Below are 19630 nucleotides of genomic sequence, written 5' to 3' on the forward strand. Positions count from 1 at the left end.
TATTCAACCTGGCCAGATCCGTGCAGGACATATCTTATAATAACTCAAGGATTTCACTGTTCCCTGACTTTTCCGGCGAGTTACAGAAAGAGATCCACCTTTGTAGCCGTCAAGAGAAAGCTCAGAGAGTTGAATATCCAGTACTCCATGTCGTATCCTGCCCGGCTTCGGATTGTTTATGGCGGGAAATCCTTATTTTTCAATGATCCGAGGGAAGCTGATGATTGGGTAGCCAGCAGACCGGGACTCTGATCCGAGGAGACATCTGGACTCTATTTCATCTACCTGCTCCAAGCCGACTTGAGAAGGACGCTTACCTGTTCAAAGATGGACTCCGCTTACAGATGCGTATCCTGGGTATCGTATGAATACCATGGTCTTTTATTAGGGACATGCGGAGTAACCAGTTATCTGTAATGTTTATATGCTGCATTTGTACTAGTTGATATATGGCTGTTTAGGAGGACACGGCTCCGGGACTCACCCGGCGAATACCTGCACTGGGATAACATCTACGTACACCGTGCAGGTCCCCGAGTATATGGCCATGATTGAAGCAGACCTTGAGTCTGTTCAGTATGTTTGTGATGTTCCTAACGTTAAGTTTTCCTATTTGTGTGTGTTTGTTATGGTGGTACTTTAACATTTCCTGGAAAGGGATGGTGCAGAATTATAGTATGGGTGGCAAAGATGGGGGATCTGAGAATCTATTTAAAGGAACAATACTTATGCAATTTATGGTGTTTAAGATAATATGGCGAGCTAACGGTCATGTCGTGGAATGAGAGAGGATTGGGAGGACCTAGGAAAAGGATCGCTGTGTTTTCGCATGTGCATCGCCTTGCTCCACTTATCCGCGGCCTATAGGAGACCCACTTAACGTCAGAGACGGGCAACAGAATTAAGAAGCTCTGGGTACAGTGGAGCGCCAATGCATATGGGAACTCGTATTCTAGAGGGGTAGCAGTTTTAGTGCATAGCTGCCTGAGGTGGGAGACGCAGAGGCTTGTAGTGGATCCGGACGGACGTTATATATTTGTGTTTGCATACGTCAACTGTACTCCATATGTCATCATTAATGTATATAACCCTCCGCCGGCCAGTGTATCAGTACTGCAGGCTGTAGTGGGCTTTGTAGCGCAGTATCCGAATGTCAGATTACTATGTATGGGGGACTTTAATATGTTGATGAACCCGGACTTGGATCGCTTTCGGAGCATGGCTAGAGACGAAATGGCCGTTACTTCAACCTCAGTGCTCTTGAAGGTGGTCACTGAGATGGGATGGCTGGACTTAGGGGATGTCTTTCCCGCCATAACTGTGCAGTACTCTTGCTTCACCCCTTCAAGAGGTGCTTTATCGAGGATGGATTACATCATGGGGAACGCACTGACCTTTACTGAGTTAGAGTATTGAGTACTGCCCGCAGGGGCCCTCTGACCACGCACCGCTGTTTGTGAGGTTTTTTTTATTGGTGGATGGACTGGCGAGAGGGAACAAAATGCGTATACACCCCTTCTGGCTCACCCTCATGGGATCCAATGATCGATTCCTGGATCAACGCCGTATGTTTTTTGAGGTACAGGGTGATATAACAGATGAGTTACTAATTTGGGAAACGTTAAAAGCCTACTTGAGGGGATGCATTAAATCATCCATAGCATTTATTCAAAGAGAGACCCACCGAAGGGAAGTAGAGCTTCAGGAATCCTGCAGAGAGGCTGAGAATACCTTTACTGGGAACCCCACTGAATCCAATAGGTTAGAATGGCTTCTTAGGGGAAGGCAGTATATGCAGCACTTGCAAGAGAAAAGCGATCGCAAGCTATTTATCCTCAAACAGCAGTTTTTTGAGCAGGGAGGTCAGGCAGGTAAGATATTGGCTCACATTGCCCGGAACAACTCCTCGGTGCCTCCAGTTATACGTATTAGAGGGATGGGTGGAGGGATAATAGAAACGTCACCGGGTATCCTTGCTAGGTTCCAGGATTTCTATCAGGATTTGTATAGCTCAGTGATAAATTATTCATCCCAAGAGCTGGAAATATATTTGCAGGAGGTGACACATCCCCGATTGAGTGACTAGGATAGGGAAATGCTAGAGAGGCATTTTGCATTAGAGGAGATACAAGAGGCTATGCGGGGACTCGCAACTGGGAAGGCACCCGGCCCTGATGGCATCCCGATCGAGGTGTACAATAGATATGGTGACATTCTGGCCCCTAGAATGAAAAAAATGTTGCAATCGGCAAAGGCACAACAGAGATTGCCAGACTCATTTTATGATGCCACCATAGTGGTCATCCTGAAGCCAGACAAGGACCCTTCAGAGTGTGGGTCGTACAGGCCCATCTCCTTGTTAAACCTAGATTACAAGGTACTTATGAAAATAATTGCCAATAGATTAAATAGGGTCATAGCATCTATTGTACACCCGGATCAGTCCGGATTTATACCGGGGAGGTCTACATCTACTAACATCAGGAGGGCTCAAGTGATTACGCAAATAGGTAAAGCTTTGGACAAGCCGTGGGTTATGGCATTCAGACACGGCCAAAGCCTTTGACTCTGTAGAATGGCCATATCTGCTGGAAGTACTAAAATGTTTTGGCTTTGGTCCAGTGTTTGCCCAGTGGGTACATATGCTCTATAAGCACCCTAAAGCGAGCATACTGGTGAACGGTTCACACTCAGGTCAGTTTAACCTTGGCAGAGGAACCAGGCAAGGGTGTCCTCTGTCGCCCCCTCCTGTTTGCAGTAGCAATAGAGCATTTAGCACTTAGACTGAGGCAGGATGGAGTTTACAGTGGAGTTTCCCTGGGTGGCAGGGAGGACCGTGTCGGATTATATGCCGACGACCTGATCCTTTTTATGGATAGGGCGGATCATTCACTGCCCAGAGCGATTTGAGCTAATTGAAACCTTCGGCCGCTTTTCTGGATTGCATATTAACTGGTCCAAGTCGGCTCTGATGCCCCTTAAACTTGTAGGTTAGCCTACAACCGGTTTAAATACCTAGGAATCATAGTAACCAGAGACCCTCCCTTAGCATATACTTTGAATACAGAGCCTCTAGCCTCTACATTTGCTAAGAAATTTGCGGCATGGCAATCCCTTCCCATCTCAATGATGGGTCGTCTGAACCTCATAAAGATGGTCCTCCTGCCTAAGGCTCTGTATGTCCTGGCGCATGCTAGCACGACCGTCCCGAGACTGTTCTTTGATCGCCTTCACTCCATGATGTCGACCTTCATTTGGGGACAGGCTAGAAGGAAATTGGCGCTCCGTACTTTGCAGGGGGGAGCGGCACTCCCGGACTTGTTCCTGTATTTCCTAGCGGGTCAGTTGTGTTACCTCACGTCCTGGGTCTCCTCGCAATCTCTCCCCAATGCAGAATTTTATCTGCAATATTTGCAGATTCATTCCTTATGGCCAGTACTGGAAGATATTAGTCTGTTCCATGGAAGGGCCCTTCTGGGAAGCAGCTAAGCTCAAGTCCTATAATGACCTGTCGGGCGCAATACCCCTGTGGGAGAACCCTATGTTTCGTCATTTGAATCGACATGATGGTGCTGCATTGTGGCAGGAACATGGGGTACAGACCCTAGGTGATTTATATGAGGGAGGATCTAGGAGGTCCTTTTCTCAACTCCAAGACAAATTTGAGGTCCCGAGGCATATGTTCTTCAGATACCTCCAGATTAGACATGCCCTCTCTGCACAGTTTGGTAGGGTCTCCAGAAAGATCTCCAATTATCCATTAATTGGAGTGCTGTCCACACAGGGCCCTAGAGGCCTCATATCGGCTATCTACACATACCTCATAAACACTAAAATGAGCATGTCCCCTCTGACCGTAGAAGACAAATGGAGGGAATGCATCCCATCCCTCTCCGAGACAGAATGGGCTGAGGCCCTCGCAGCTCCTACAGGAGTCTCTCTCTCAGTTAATAACAAGATGGTGTTCTGGTTCTGGCCAAGCTGCCAGTTCGGTTGATGTACTGCTCCAAATTGATTAGTGTACGTGCACGGAGAGATCAGACTGAGACAACTCACAGCAAGGAGTTAAACAGGATCTCTAGTTTATTTCGTAAAACAACATACAATGCATAAGTTTTACGACAGGGAGGGGGGGTGAAAGATAAAGTATATCTTTTCTATTGGCTACGAACACTCTATGCTTCTCTGTAACCTTGACGGCCAGAAGAAAAAATTCCTCCACCCTCCCCCCTTGCTCGTGGGAGATACCGTTACTTCTTATTCTTTGTAACTGCTTGCTTGAGCTGAAAGGAAACCTCTTTGTAACTGCTTGCTTGAGCTGAACGGAAACCACAAAGAAACACATGATAAAACACAAAATAAGATTCTAGTTTATAGGTGTTGGCTGAATGCCTGGCCGCCATCTTAGCTAAACATAGTCCTCAACAAGCAAGTATCCATTTTGTATCAATAGTCCATAACAATGGTACAGCTGCATATTCTTCACAGGAGCTACCTTACCCCTAACAGGTTATTCAGAATGGGTAGAATGGAGAACAGTAACTGCCTCAGATGCCACCAGGCCAATGCCAACTTCTGGCACATGATTTGGGAATGTAGACATATACAAAGATTTTGGCGAGATGTGATGTCATTCCTGTCAGATTTTGTGCCAGGAAATGTCCCTCTTTGTCCCAAGATGTGTTTGCTGGGAATTGTAGACGATGAGCAGTGGTCTCATCACCACAGGATATTCCTGGAGGAAACTATTCCTTGCTAGGAAGGCGATAGCACTTAGATGGATGGCCGATAGGATGCCTAATTTAAACCATTGGAAACAGTTAACCAGATCATACCTCTGGAAAAAGTAGTATACATACATAGGGGATGCCCTCAGAAATTTCAGAAAGTGTGGGGGGAGTGGTGTTCGTCCACTAATACGTTAAATACTTGATGAGGCCCCATATATGTATGAGATATGGAATACTATTGTAACCAAATGCCGCTTGAGAAAGGGCCCCTGGGATGCCACGTGTTATGATGAGCAGGAAAAGTTCTAATATTTGACAGAGACCCTGCTGCGTTCAGGGGAAAACCATCAAGAACCATGTACCACGGGTTGTTTTCCTTTTTGTTTTAGGTCAATGTGTGTTTTGATTTTGCATTTTCATTTGCTGAATTTACTGTCATGTGACATATGTCATGTAATTTACTATTGCACCTTTATACTCTAATAAAATGAGTTTAAAAAATAATAATTTGTGGACTATGTATAAATTTATTCTTCGTTTCCATTTAGGGCCTGACCGCATTGGACATTACTGATGACTCCAGCATGATCGCAGGAGGCTTTGCCGATTCCACTGTGCGCGTATGGAGTCTGACACCTAAAAAACTGCGCAGTGTTAAAAGCACATCTGGTAAAATCAACTTATAATTCTTATATTCTAAAGTGGACAGCCACTTTGCTGTTTGTGTGAGAGTGATTCCCATATTTCTGTAGCAGTAAGGTCATGCAGAGACACTGCATCATAAATCCATTATAATTAGGCTTGAACGAATCTACTTTTGAATTATAGATCCGAAGTCGATTTGTTCAAAAACTGTTTTTAATGTTTCATTATAGCATTAAAATGTATGGGCTCCAAGGAGCCAAACTTCATCTCGCCCGAAGTTGCCTGAGACTTCGGTGAACTACTACTGTGTTCATATCTGCGTTTTTAAAAACCTTTTAAAATAGGGATCCGAAGTGGGCTTTGGTACTGGCTGGTACCTCTGAACCAAAGCCTGCTTTGGATTCCTACTTTGTGGGACTAGTCATATTTAAAATTTACATTTATAATATTTATTTTTCTCACTGACTGGGGAACTTTACAATGCAATATGCTGATCGCTTTTTAGAAGTCTTTGGTATGCACTTTATTGCAATTGCGTATATTGCAGTAATTAACAGACAGGTTGTCTATCAAGGCATGACTTTGGTAACCTATTGATGTCCCGCAATTGCATCTTGGGGTGACTGCGGGAATCCTCCCTCTGTCTAACCACATAGAGGCTATGGTCCCTATAGACTGGCATGTAAGGGGTTAAGCGGCTCAGAAGTTTCTCTGCCTGCTGTTATGATGGGAGCCTGGGTGACACTCAACAAGGAGTTTTTGTGGGATAACTCTTTACTGGACCTGTTTTCTTGTTTAGCTACATTGCATTAGAATTTCTTGATTTTTTCTTTTTTTCTATTAGATCTCAATGTGATTGACAAAGAATCAGATGATGTTCTAGAGCGAATTATGGATGAGAAAACTGCCAGCGAGGTGAAAGTTTTATGTGGTCACAGTGGTCCTGTATATGCAACTAGCTTCAGCCCAGACAGGTGAAAAGAATTTTTGTAGCTTGTTCAGAGCATCCGTGCTTCATTCTTGTGCTGGTAACTAACATTTCAGGTCTCTTTTAGGAACTACTTGCTGTCCAGTTCAGAAGATGGCACCGTCCGGCTGTGGAGCCTACAGACCTTTACCTGCTTAGTGGCGTACAAAGGTCACAATTATCCCGTGTGGGATGCACAGTTCTCGCCATATGGGTATTACTTTGTTTCCGGAGGACATGACAGAGTTGCACGGTAATAAAAATAACCTTGTGAAATCACCTTTTTCTAATATAACAAATCGGTTTCCTGGGCAAATAGTTTTTTTTCTGTGACTGCTACGGTTTTATAGTTAAATTACTGGGAGTAAAGTGATCTGTCTATATCATGTGAAATGTATATTGCCCAGAATGTGAGAGCATGCATGCTCTGTAACCTGCAGGTTACATTATGTGCATGGAGTCTGTTTCCATCTGCAAATTTCACGTTCCAGCTAAGATCACCTTCCCTAGATTCTAAAGCCTGTATTACACCTGTCAATTTTTTGGCAGATGATTAACAAGCATTCGTATGAACGCTGGGTAGCGACTATTTCTTGTGAATGGCATTGGGGACACAGCACCATAGGTATATGCCCAGCCGCCACTAGGAGGCTGACCTAGAAAAGTGTTGGCTCCACCCAGATGGGCTATACCCTCTGCTCAGACTTGGTGTCTGTAGGAGGCAGACATGACCTGCTTTTTTTTTTTTTTTGCAGGTCTTGCTCCTTTTTTTTAATTTTAATTTAATTTTATTTAAAAAAAAAAATAAACTTCTCCTGCAGTTCTCGGCCTGCTGCAGGATGGGGCTCCATCGTGGATATCCACTTTAGTTGCACCCCCTGCGGGTGCATACTCTCAGTACTTCGCCGGTCACCCAGTCCCCCATTACTGCATCCGCAGTGGCATGCCGGTAATCCCAAATATGTGCGAGTTTGCTGAAGGGGTGACCCTGCGGCGCCTGAAGACGTCAGACGGTGAGTATTCTCCCTGCGTCCCTGTCGCATGGGTCTAAGATTAGTTCCCTTTTCCCATGTGGTGGGAGCTTCTAGCATGGCCTGTGGCTCCCCAGTTTAAAGTTATTTGCCTGCCATCCAGAAGTTGGTTAGCTGGGCCTTCAACCACCTATACACCTCCCTGGCCTTCCTTTACTTTAGTCCCCAGCCTCTGCCTGGGACTGGGCCGCATCTTCCCTGACCTGTCCTTTGGCCCCTGGTGCTCTGTTTCCCCCGGTTTTGGCATCGTTTCTCCTCAGGAGTCCCCTTCACCTGTTTTCCTTCCGGGGGGAACCTCGTTCTCCCGCAGTTCTGTCCCGACGATGGCGCTCCTCAATTAATTGAGGCCCCATCTTTTACCTAGCCTAGGCTGCATCCTTCTCGTACCCTCCCCTCGCTTCTTGGGCTTTTTTTCTTGGCCCCTCCCCGATTCTCTTCCCTCCTGGGAGGGGTCTCTTTCCCCTCCTATCCCAGTTTGGCACGGGCTTTTGCCTGCGGGTGGAGTTTACCTTCTGGCTAGTTCTTCCTCTGGGACCTCTATCTTGCCAGCACTCAATAAGGGATGCTCTCCAATCTCCTGCAACCTTCCTGGCACTCCTGCGACTGCTGCAGCACCTCTTTGGGGACACAGCACCTGGGGTCCGGTAGGACAGCCTCTGGCTGGCTTTTCTTTTTTTCAGGCTCTCACTCAGCCCTCATGTCCTCTTCCAGAGAAGACTCCCAGCCCCACTGCGGGGTCGTCATGAATTATACGTGTGCCCGCTGTAATAAAAAGTGGCCTTGCGGTCAGCTTGAGGCAATTTGTGCGCAGTGCCTTGCCCCCAGACCCTCTCAGGATGCAAACCAACCATGTCCCGCTCCTCCTTGGCATCCTCGGGTCATTCCCAGGACAGGTCTGTTGCTGGCGACGAATCCTCCACTGCTGCACCTTCTGCTGCCTCAGCGGACTCCTCTAACTCTGATTGTGGATCAGAGCAGAGCACTGCCCTGTCTGCGGCCATGCAGGATCTCATCAGGGCAGTTAGGGACGCTCTCCACGTGCAGGAAGACCCCTCCTCCTCAGCTCAGGATTCCGCCGTTCCAGGTGCCCCGCTTTGGTTTTCCCTAACCATGCGGATCTGGACGCACTCCTGGCCAAGGAGTGGCGCGTCACCCGGATAGGAGTCTTCAGCTCGCCAAGGGTTTGGATGTCCTCTTTTGCTTGGAGTCCATTACTATGTGGTCTGTTCCACCTCAGGTAGATCCACAAGTGGCCCGACTTGCTACGGCCACCACCCTTCCTTTGGCAGACGCGGCGTCCTTGTCTGGTCCATTAGACAAAAAGATAGACTCCTTGTCCAAGTCTGTATTCGTTGCAGCAGGTTCCACTATCTGCCCTGCCTTTGCCACGTCTTGGGTGGCTAAGGCCTGTATGGTCTGGGCCAAACAGCTTGTTCGGTCCTTACCCACGGATTTTGCTCTGGGGGAGCTCCATCTCCTTGCCTCTCATCTTCTCCAGGTACCTTTGTGATGCTCTGTTAGGGCGGCTGCTAACTCGGTGGCCATCCACCGCACGGTTTGGCTTCGGGCCTGGGCTGCAGATGCACATAAACCCCAGTCGGCCAGGATTTACCATCGTACCCAGAAGACTTACTTTGCCTGGTGTGAATCTGACGAGGTTTACACTCCCTCCTTTTATTACGTCCCTAGGATTCTTGCTTTTCTTCAGGCCGGCCCTGAGAAGGGTCTCCGCCTGGTCTTCCTCAAAGGTCAGGTCTCCGCCTGGTCTGTCCTTTTCCAAAGTTCCTTGGCTTCTCGTTCCCAGGTTAAGACTTTCCTTCGGGAGGTGGTGCATTGGGTCCCTCTCTTCCGTTCTGCGGTGGGATTTTAATTTGGTCCTGGGATTTTAATTTGGTCCTAGATGCCTTTCAAGCCTCTCCCTTCGAGCCCTTGAAGGAGGTCTCCCTTTCTTATGTCTTCCTTTAAAGTTGTGTTTAGTTGCGATTACTTCCATTTGCAGAGTCTCCGAGCTGGCGGCACGGTCTTGTAGGACCCCCTTTTTGGTTTTTCACCAGGACAAGGTTCCCTCCTTTCTTCCCAAGGTGGTTTCTCCCTTTCACATTATTGAGGAGATTGTTCTACCTTCTTTCTGTCCCAACCCCTCTCATCCCAGAGAGTGGTATCTCCACAGTCTGGATGTGGTTTGGGCGCTTCGGCTGTATCTCCAGCTAACTGAGTCCTTCCATCGATCTGACTCTTGTTTTTCCTGAGTGCTCATGTAAGGGTTTACAAGCCTCCAAAGCTACCATCTCCTGTTGGATTAGGTCAGCTGTCAAGGAAGCTTATTTGGCGAAGGGTCGTAGGCTCCGCTTCCGGGTGACTGCTCACTCTGGCATTTAGCCTCTGCTTCCCAGGTCTGCAAGGCCACCACCCGGGCCTCAGTTCACACCTTCTCCAGATTTTACCATATTCATTCCTTGGCCTCTGCTGATGCCAGTTTGGGTTGCAAGGTTTTGCAAGCAGCTGTGCGCTAGGTTTTTGACATGGCTGTTTTTTTTTCCCCTCGGGGACTGCTTTGGGACGTCCCATGGTGTCCCCCAATGCCATTCACGAGAAAAAAGAATTTTTGTACTTACTGTAAAATCCTTTTCTCGTTGGATGCATTGGGGGACACAGATCCCACTCTTGTTTTCCTTCGTTCAGGTTTTCCAGATTTCCCAGGACCCTTTGATAATGGTCCTCTTTCTGGTTTAGGACATGTTGGCTTCACTGTTCGTCTGGTTTTTTGATGCTCCTACTGCCTTCGGACCAACTGGTTAGTATAGTGTCTGAGCAGAGGGTATAGCCCATCTGGGTGGAGCCAACACTTTTCTTTTTTAGTGTCCGCCTCCTAGTGGCAGCTGGGCATATACCCATGGTGGTGTGTCCCCCAATGCATCCAACGAGAAAAGGATTTTACGGTAAGTACAAAAACCCATTTTTTGCAGTGTAATACTGCCGCTGACTTCCCAGTGAACGAGCATACGCTCCATCGGGCAATCCAAATCTGCAAATCACTATACAGCATGGGGACGAGCGATGGCATAGAGATCACTCGTCCTTATACTGAGGAGGAGATCCCTGCATGTAATAGCACCGGGTCTCCTCTGCTAGGAAGCAGGCGATTACCGGGTGGGAACACTTCCCTCCTGACAATTGTCTGCCACATCAGGCTGTGTAACACAGCCTTAACAACGGAAAACTACTGTAGATGTCTAACTAGATCTAATTGCTGCTTCATTTTGTCATTTTCAGATTATGGGCTACTGACCACTATCAGCCTCTACGTATATTTGCTGGCCATCTGGCAGATGTGATAAGTACACGTTTCCATCCCAATTCTAACTATATAGCCACTGGCTCCACGGACAGGACAGTCAGAATGTGGGATGTGCTCAATGGGAACTGTGTAAGGATCTTTACTGGACACAAGGTATAGTTTACCACTACATAATGTATTGTCGCCTCTAAACAAACTATACAAATTCCACCTTGTAATCGTTTTACTAGACCTAAAACTATATAAAAAGCTTTGAAATTTTAGGGGATGATGGATATGTTCATAAACTACAAGCTGACAGATTATTTGGTTATCAAATTATGGCAAATAATTTGTGTGGATAAATGTAAATTGATGCAACTGGGTACTAATGTACCATATCTCCTAGGGGTAGTAAAACTGGGACAGTCACATGTAGGAATATTCTTCTGGAATGTCATTTCTCTGCTCCAGTTCATACAAAAGATCCCCCTGGAGATGGAGAACGTTCAAAGAAGGGTGACTAAACTGATAACTGGCATGATGTCACAGGTTAAGGCGAAGGGAAAACACCAAATACACACCACAACGAATAGACAACAATCTAGGCCTCAAAAGCTAAGGAAGAGGGATGGTGACCTAGTAGGCCTTTCCCTAACTCCTGCCAGTATGAGCACTGGATACCTAAAGCCCTGCTAAAACTGACGAGCCCTAGGATAGGTAGCAGGGGATGGGACAGCTGGTTTCTTCCAGAATGAAGGAACCTGCGTCTCCCTGAGGCCTAGAAACAACACACATCAGATAATAAGAAACAGCGAAGGCAACAAGTACTTAGCTTAGAGATGAATGGAGAAGCAGGAGATCCTAGACAAACCAGCACTAGCAACTCCAAGCAGAAACTATCAACCGCATGGACAGCAGTGTGAGGTGGATCTAAATAGAGCCTCATCACTGATAACGAGCGGCACCTGAGGAGAGGTGAGATCCTGCCAAACAACATACATAGAGGGAAAACAGAGACCTGTCAGCCTCACATGCAGCAAGTCTATCCGATCTTCTCACCTCTCACAATTGGGGGGGGGGGGGGGGGGGGTCCTCAAAGTATCACTAACGTTTCACACAACTTTTGATATGTTAGATGCATATCAAAAGCTGTAATTGGTGGAGGTCTAAGTGCTGAAACACCTGACGTTTTTTCTAGAACGAGGGGAGAGACGCATCCGCGCTCTCTCCTTGCTGCACTGGATCCAATTAGATCCTCACAAGCGAGGTTGTAGATGCCGCCTCATTCTACCTCTAGGGGTGAGAGCAATGACAAAATGCAACAGTGACCAAAACAGCCAAAGGATGAGAACCGAGAAATGGTCTGTGGTCCCCACCGGCAGAACCACCACTTATAGGGGTTGTCCTGCTAATTGCCTATCATTTCTACTTGTTGTCTGTTCAATTTGCACAACAGCAGGAGACATTGATTCGCAATCAGTGTTGCGTCATAACTGGACAGATTGATTTCACAGAAGTGTGATTGACTTTGAGTTACATTGTGTGTAAGAGCAGTGTGTGTGTGTGTGTGTGTGTGTTATATAGCAGCACTCCAGTAGATAAAGTGAAAAACGGTGGACCCTTTATTGACCCCTCTGCAACGTTTCAAACGCTCAATGCAGTCTTTATCAATCATATAAAATGGTGTCTCACAGGGGTATATGTACCCAGAATACATAGCAGCAAATTAAGTAGCAATCAAATCAATAGTGTAATATAAAAAGTGTTTTAAAATCCATAAAACATGATTATAGAATTACTTATGTGGCAAAAATACAGTATCCATGATTGTGTACAAATGTGCAAATTATTAGCATACATGATTTATACACACAATATAGAATGTGTATATTGGACTCAATAAATCACTCGTGCATCATTAAGTGTCAGCAACAGCTGTTATAGATAAAAGAAACTCACACAGCGGGGACAGATATGCGGCGGCAAGATCCGCGTCCTCCAAGTATGACTGCGCATGTCCAGAAGCCTAGCAACCACACCACAAACAAACGGAATCAGGAGACGTCATCTAAGTCACATGACAGATCACATGACCAATCTCATCACCTGAACAATCATCGCGAGACTACGCAGAGAGGAGTGCTTGGACACGACAAGTCGACGGGGAGGAGCGAGCGCACATAGGCCACCAACACCAGTAAAACTAGCGTCGTTGCCATAGTAACAGCTGACTGCCCCACGCAGGCGAAGCGCTTACCAATTAGACAACTAGACACCGCAGTCACAACTATAGAGAAATGGGGAGACAAAAGGCAAAAAAAGTCAAAAGACCAATATGTATGGATAATATTACATGTCTAGATCCTATAAATAAAGACATACATATCACCGCTGTACTCAGGATGTACATAGGAGTTCTCATGGTTCCATGGTTTTATAAAAAACCAAAAAAGGGAAAAAAAGCCCTTATAAGCTACATGGCTAAAATGCCAAGCATATTCTGGGCAAACAGAGGGGGGCCCTGTAGTTATCATTATGCATGATCATCACCACGAGCCTATAATGGGGTAGAGGCGTAAGACACGTCCATGCCAAACGCCCTCCAACCCAACGTCACCCCCAAACCCAGTTAAAAGGTGAACGTGAACCACCACTCACTTAAAAATCCATATACAGGCTAAAGTAATTAATCCAACATAAACGTCATTGTGCCATTATGAATCCCTATCTTCTTGGTAATTCAGTATGTAAATTGACCCAGGATCCTGAGGATGCCCTCTGTACACACCGCTGCGAAAATGTTGATGATAATCTAAAAAAGAGAAAAAGAAAAAAATATATAAATATATGTATCATAAAATAATGACCCCAAAACCAGAGCAGAACCAGGCAAAGAACCGTCAGGCAGATAGAAAGCCCAACATATGGGAGACCACATAGACACGAAAGCACATAAACATACCACTATCGCATGTCAAAAAGTGACGAATGTCATATTGGGTCCCAGATGTTGGATGAATAAACTTGTCCCCCCTTAATCATAAACTAACATTTTATGCAGTTCAAACAAGGAAAACATCCCTTTCGTCGAGTCCCAATATAAGTCTGCACCAAACCCTTAGTAGGAACATCAGCCCGTACCAATTTGACTTGTAAATTGGCAGGGCGCCTGTAAGATGAGAGTGGGTACAGATAAAGCTTCAATCTGTGGCAAATTACTCTTCAGGATTGTCCAGTGTTTACGAATAATCCTGGCAACTGATACACTGTTCAGAGTAGGTCGATATAAAAGGAATCCGAACCATTTTATTAGATGTAACATCAGTTTTAATCTTTTGTGGATACCTAACCTTGTCTAGAAGTTTCTGAATCACCCGAGAGGGATATCCTCTGTTGAAATTTACGCACCATCGGAGCATAATGAATGGGTAGTTTGTCAGGATCCTGCACTATCCTTTTAACCCTAAAATAACTGGCTATATGGCAATGAATCAATAGATCTAGGGTGACAACTATTGTAATGCAACAGTGTTACAATCAGTTGGTTTAGTGAAAATATCAGTAGATAATAAGTTACCCACCACTGAAACCATAGTATCCAAAAATTGTATTCGTGTGTCAGAGTAAAAAAGATATCAGGATCCATCTGGTTCAAAAAAGTGTGGAATAATGCTAAAGATGAAGAATCACCTTGCCAAATCAGGAAGACATGGTCTGTGTACCGCCACCACCCCAGTACATGACTGAAGTGGTGGGATACATAGACAAGGTCCTCCTCGAGGGCTGCCATGAAGACATTTGACCCCATGGTGGTCCCCTGTAACTGTAAGAAAAAACAATCCATAAACAAAAAATTGTTGTGCCTCAGAACCAGATCCAAAAGTTGGCTAATAAAATCCTGACAATCCACAGAGTATTGGCTATCCACCAGACATCTCCGGACAGCCGACCCTCAGGACTGATTTTTTTTTAAACCAGATGGATCCTCAAAAGAAGCCGTCACGAGTCTCTATACTTCTATTGATCACTCCAGGGGAGTGTCGGCTGTCCGGAGATGTCTGGTGGATAGCTAATACTCTGTGGTTTGTCAGGACTTTATTATCCAACTTTTGGATCTGGTTCTGAGGCACAATTATTTTTTATTTATGAATTGTTTTTTTTTTACAGTTATAGAACAGTCCTATCCTTGTCCGTAATACGGAACGGACATACGGAATCGGAATGGACATGGAAAGAAAATACGTTTGTGTGCATGAGCCCTCACTCTTTGATTACATTTTTTTTTTTAAAAATCATTGGAGAAGCTCTGCGTGGATTTTTGGTGCAGAATCCACACCAAAATTTGAGTCTAAATGACTTTTTATGAACCTACCCTAAGGCAACGCAGACTCATGCAAAACCAACTAACCATTCCCTTCATAGTTTTGAAGTTTACCATATTCCTTTGTCCAGTTCCTCTCCCGCACACCAGATGAATTGTGATGGACTTTTTTTTTATCGTACTATATAAATGATTTTGATGTGACCTGTACGGTACTTCTCGATGTTGCTTCTGTGTGCAGTGACTGATCTGCAATTTGTTTTTCTGCAGGGACCTATTCACTCGCTGACCTTTACTCCTAATGGAAAGTTTCTAGCTAGCGGAGGCACAGATGCCAGAGTCTTGCTTTGGGACATTGGCCATGGTTTAATGGTTGGAGAGTTAAAGGGTCACACCAACACAATCTATGCACTTAGATTTAGTCGCGATGGAGAAATTTTAGCATCAGGTAGGTTACGTATATACTGTCAGTCTCCTCTTTCCTAATAACAGCATTTTTAAAATGATAGCAACTGAGAGCAGGAATTTTTGTTAAGTACCAATTTTAGGTGAAGTTAAATTGTGTATTCTGTGCTGCAATTCACAGTACAATACATGTGAATGGTGTTTTCACCCCCCCCCCCCCCCATAAAAAAATAAAAATAATAAATGCAACAAAATCCCTAGGTAACATGTAGATATGATCACAGATCGGTGGAAATTCAGCTTGTCTGCATCTTCTTATACACAGAATTCTCCTTAAAATTGAAATGATCTGCAGCCCTGTGCTTTATCCTTCTTTCCACAAGGGGGTGTATTTTAGGGGAGGTGCAGCCAGTAATATTGACCTATTCTGAGGATAGGTCATCACCATTACTGGCTGCTCAATCCCTTTTTAAGGAATGGTTTCTTCAGTTTGCTGTGTACCGTATTTTCTAAATCCTCTTTTCCTTTATATCCATTCTAGGTTCGATGGATAATACAGTTTGTTTATGGGATGCAATAAAGGCTTTTGAAGATTTGGAAACGGATGACTTTACAAGTGCTACAGGTCATATAAACTTACATGAAAATTCCCAAGACTTACTGCTCGGTTCTTACATGACCAAATCCACCCCTGTTATCCACCTTCATTTCACAAGAAGAAACCTCCTCCTGGCGTCTGGAGCGTACAGCCCGCAGTGATGAAGCGTCCAGCCAAGGGCGGGGGCCAACTTATGCAATGAAGTTACCAAATGGGATTTCCGATGTCAATTTCCGCAAGATCCTCTTGCATTCACTGCACTGCCTTGGTCGCCCTAGGGATCGGCTTTATATGGAAAGCAGCAGGGCTGAAAGGCATATGCAGAAATGGTGCTGTGATCTAATGACTGTTATAGTTGAGCACTGAGTGCTTGTGTACATGTAACACTGCATCTATGTATTAGACTGATTTCAGTGGTGGTCTCAGATTTCAGGGGCAATGAGGAAGCATTGGAAGTGCCTCACGCGATTGTGCTGTCGGCACCACCGTTTCCAGTGGTGCAGCTGTCCCTGGGAATTGGGAAGCGGTCAAAGCTTGGCGTCCCTCACACAACATGTCAGAAGATGTTTTTAAGGTTGACTCGTCAGTTAAATTTATGCTAAAAGGAGGACCTTCACTTTATCACTATGCTATTTTCCATGGCGATTTCTATATTCTCTTTAGCATCGTGTCGCCATAGAGGTAACCCGTTCTTGTGATTGGGGGGGGGGGGGGGGGATCACACTTATCACCTATCCTGTGGATAGGTGGTGAGTTTAAGGCTGGGGGCTACATGCCAATCTGGGCAGTGACCAAAGCTCTGTGTTCAGAGTAGCCATTGGGTCACAAAGAATCCAATGTGATGGTTGTGGCAACGTGGTAGTCCTGCTGCGCCCCCAGTTCAGTGACTGCAGTGCTACACAGAGATCTTTGGTTGCAAGAAGGGTGTCATGGCTGAAATTGTTTTGTAGCCCCAACCTTAAAGGGATTTTCAGGCAGACTCTGCCCCCCCTTCCCCCTCAGCATGGCTGGACCTGCAACAGCAATCGCTCACCTAATCCCCACATCTCCTTCCCTTGCCGCTGCAGATCTATGGTCTCTGCATATCAACATCTGGTCTGATGCGGGTGATGTGTACCCTATGTGTCATGTCATTGGGTCATGTAACCACTTTGGGGAAAGGGGGGGGAACCTGAGTCCTGCAGCAATGGCAGGGGAGTGAGGGAGCCAAAACCCGGCCACGGGGGATGAGGCAAGAATGATTCCCTCTGCAGTTCTGGCCATGCTGGGAAGTGGGGTTTGCCCAAAAGGAGTGAACAACCCCCTTTAATCTGGCATATAATGGTCCTTATGCATGTGAACAGATATTACACCCAATCTAATGTGCTAATCATGCCGGATAATAATATATACTCTTTATTATAATGCTATTAATATCAAATAATATTGTACAAGCAAGGGGAGCATCCAATAAGGCGACTGCAAAATATTGCGTGACAAAAGTTATATGGAGCCAAAGAGCTAATGAGGCATCTGAATCGGCACCAACCACAGAAGCATCGCCAGTGGACAAGGCTCCATAGTAAAATGTCAGGTGATGCCCAGCACCCTGCTGGTGTATGGAGCGAGACTTACAGCGATAACCGTGCCCACTTTCCCACCCTCTTCTGGTGAAAAATATAAAATGTGACCGTCTTTGCAAAGCCCTATTTTGAAAGCTTTTGAAGCTGCTGTTTGTTGCAGATGTCTCTTTGCTTTATTATTTTGCTGTTGCCTGATTGGGTGCTGTTACTCGGCTTGTCCACCAGATGTCGCCCCCAATGCACATGTAATGCTAGTTATATGATATTAGTAGCATCGCAATGAAGATTTCTTTTTCTCGTCACTTTGTCCTGCATGATTACCGCTCTAGGTGTAGAAATATACAAACAGGCCACATTACTTCGTGTCTTTGTATAGTGGTTTAGATTTTTTATTTACTGGCAGCTATACTTATATCCATCCATCAATTACCATACAATCCACTGAGTTGTTAAAGCAGACCTATTTCAGGAGATATTTACAACCTCAAAGGGGTTGTTCATTATTTTTATATTGACTACCTATGCCAGGCTATTGATACCTTATCGGCGGGGGGCTGACAACCCGCACCCCTGCCAATCGGCTGTTTCGGAGTAGTTCTGTACATTGTGTAGTGGATGGAGCTGGTTCCTGCAGTGGTACTGCCATTGAAGTGAATGGAGTTTTGGCTCCTTGCCACCACACCACATGTTGATGGGTCCGCATCCGCAAGTGGTGTGCACACAGCCAGTGCCTGTATATTTCCACTTGCGCTCGTGGGCATGAGCCCTTAAGGCAGGGATAGCCAACCTGCGGCTCTCCAGCTGTTGAAAAACTACAATTCCCACCATGCCCTGCTGTAGGCTGATAGCTGTAGGCAGTCCGGGCATGCTGGGAGTTGTAGTTTTGCAACAGCTGGAGAGCCGCAGGTTGGCTATCCCTGCCTTAAGGTTATATCGATATTGCCATCATGGTGTCTGACAGTGGATCTGTTTTCAAGTAGATCCCATTGATTTATAATGGGGTGGAGGGTTGGGGAATATTCACAGCCTCTATACCCTGTTCTATACATCTGAATGAGGGTATTTTGTGTGTGGTTTTGTTGTTTTCAGAAACTGCCTCCTTTTGACCTTTATTCTTTTGCTTTCTGAAACTGTTTGACCTTTAGGCCTCTTTCACACGAGTGTGACGGATTAGGTCTCTCTCAGCATCTTTAAAGGGACACTTCTGTTAAAAAGGGGTATTTTTATTATACTCTGTATTCATAGAAAGTTTGTTTGCATTTGTGACTGTTTTTTGTTTTCATTCCAGCATTAATATGCCATTGAAAATGTAATATTGCCTTTCTGTAACTGTCAGCACAAAGAAAACTCCTATACAGAGATAGGGAATCCACTGCTGCTGTGAGGGAAAGTATACTAGTAGAATCTGAGGAACAGTATGGCTCCTCTATTCTCCTGATAGGCCTAGAAAAGATGTCTACAGAAGACCATTGCACTTAAATGGCATCTGTCAGCAGATTTGTACCTGTGACACTGGCTGACCTGTTACATGTGCACTTGGCAGCTGAAGACGTCTGTGTTGGTCCCATGTTCCTATGTGCCCGCATTACTGAGAAAGATGATGATGTTTTATTATATGCAAATTACCCTCTTGGAGCAATGGGGGCGTTGTCCTTACACCTAGAAGCTCTGCTCTCTCTGCAACTGCCATGTCCTCTCCAGAGGGTGCAGTGTCTCTAGGTGTAACAGCAACGCCCCCGTTGCTCCTAGAGGATCATTTGGATATATTTAAATCATTTTTCTCAGCAATGCGGACACAGATGGACATGGGACCAACACAGACGTCTTCAGCTGCCAAGCGCACATGTAACAGGTCAGACAGTGTCATAGGTACAGATCTGCTGACAGATGTCCTTTTATCAATGTGTTGTAATTTAGGCACTACAGGGGCCTGTCCGACCAGAGTGAATGGCCTGAGTAAGAAAAAAAGCAAGCGAGGCAGTCTGCTGAGCTAAAAGTCCAAACAAAAAGGAGGTACAATACATTGAGTGACTTGAAAATTATAGCCAGAACCCATCCACCAAAAAAAACAGTCTTCATGTATAGGCTATT

The 19630-nt window shown here is 45.5% G+C and overlaps 1 protein-coding gene across 1 annotated transcript in view; it reads left to right on the top strand.

The window, feature by feature from the left end:
* Positions 1 to 18248, top strand: part of TAF5 (TATA-box binding protein associated factor 5) — a 31651-nt gene extending 13403 nt beyond the window's left edge. The window contains exons 6-11 of the mRNA XM_040435525.1: positions 5279 to 5399; positions 6220 to 6349; positions 6431 to 6595; positions 10647 to 10824; positions 15245 to 15422; positions 15921 to 18248. Of these exons, the coding sequence (XP_040291459.1) occupies positions 5279 to 5399; positions 6220 to 6349; positions 6431 to 6595; positions 10647 to 10824; positions 15245 to 15422; positions 15921 to 16138 (990 nt within the window). The 3' untranslated portion in view covers positions 16139 to 18248. The remainder of the gene's footprint in view (positions 1 to 5278; positions 5400 to 6219; positions 6350 to 6430; positions 6596 to 10646; positions 10825 to 15244; positions 15423 to 15920) is intronic.
* Positions 18249 to 19630: the final 1382 nt, after the last annotated feature.

This window comes from Bufo bufo, chromosome 6 (genome assembly GCF_905171765.1).
Source record: "Bufo bufo chromosome 6, aBufBuf1.1, whole genome shotgun sequence".
Classification (NCBI taxonomy): Eukaryota; Metazoa; Chordata; class Amphibia; order Anura; family Bufonidae; genus Bufo; species Bufo bufo.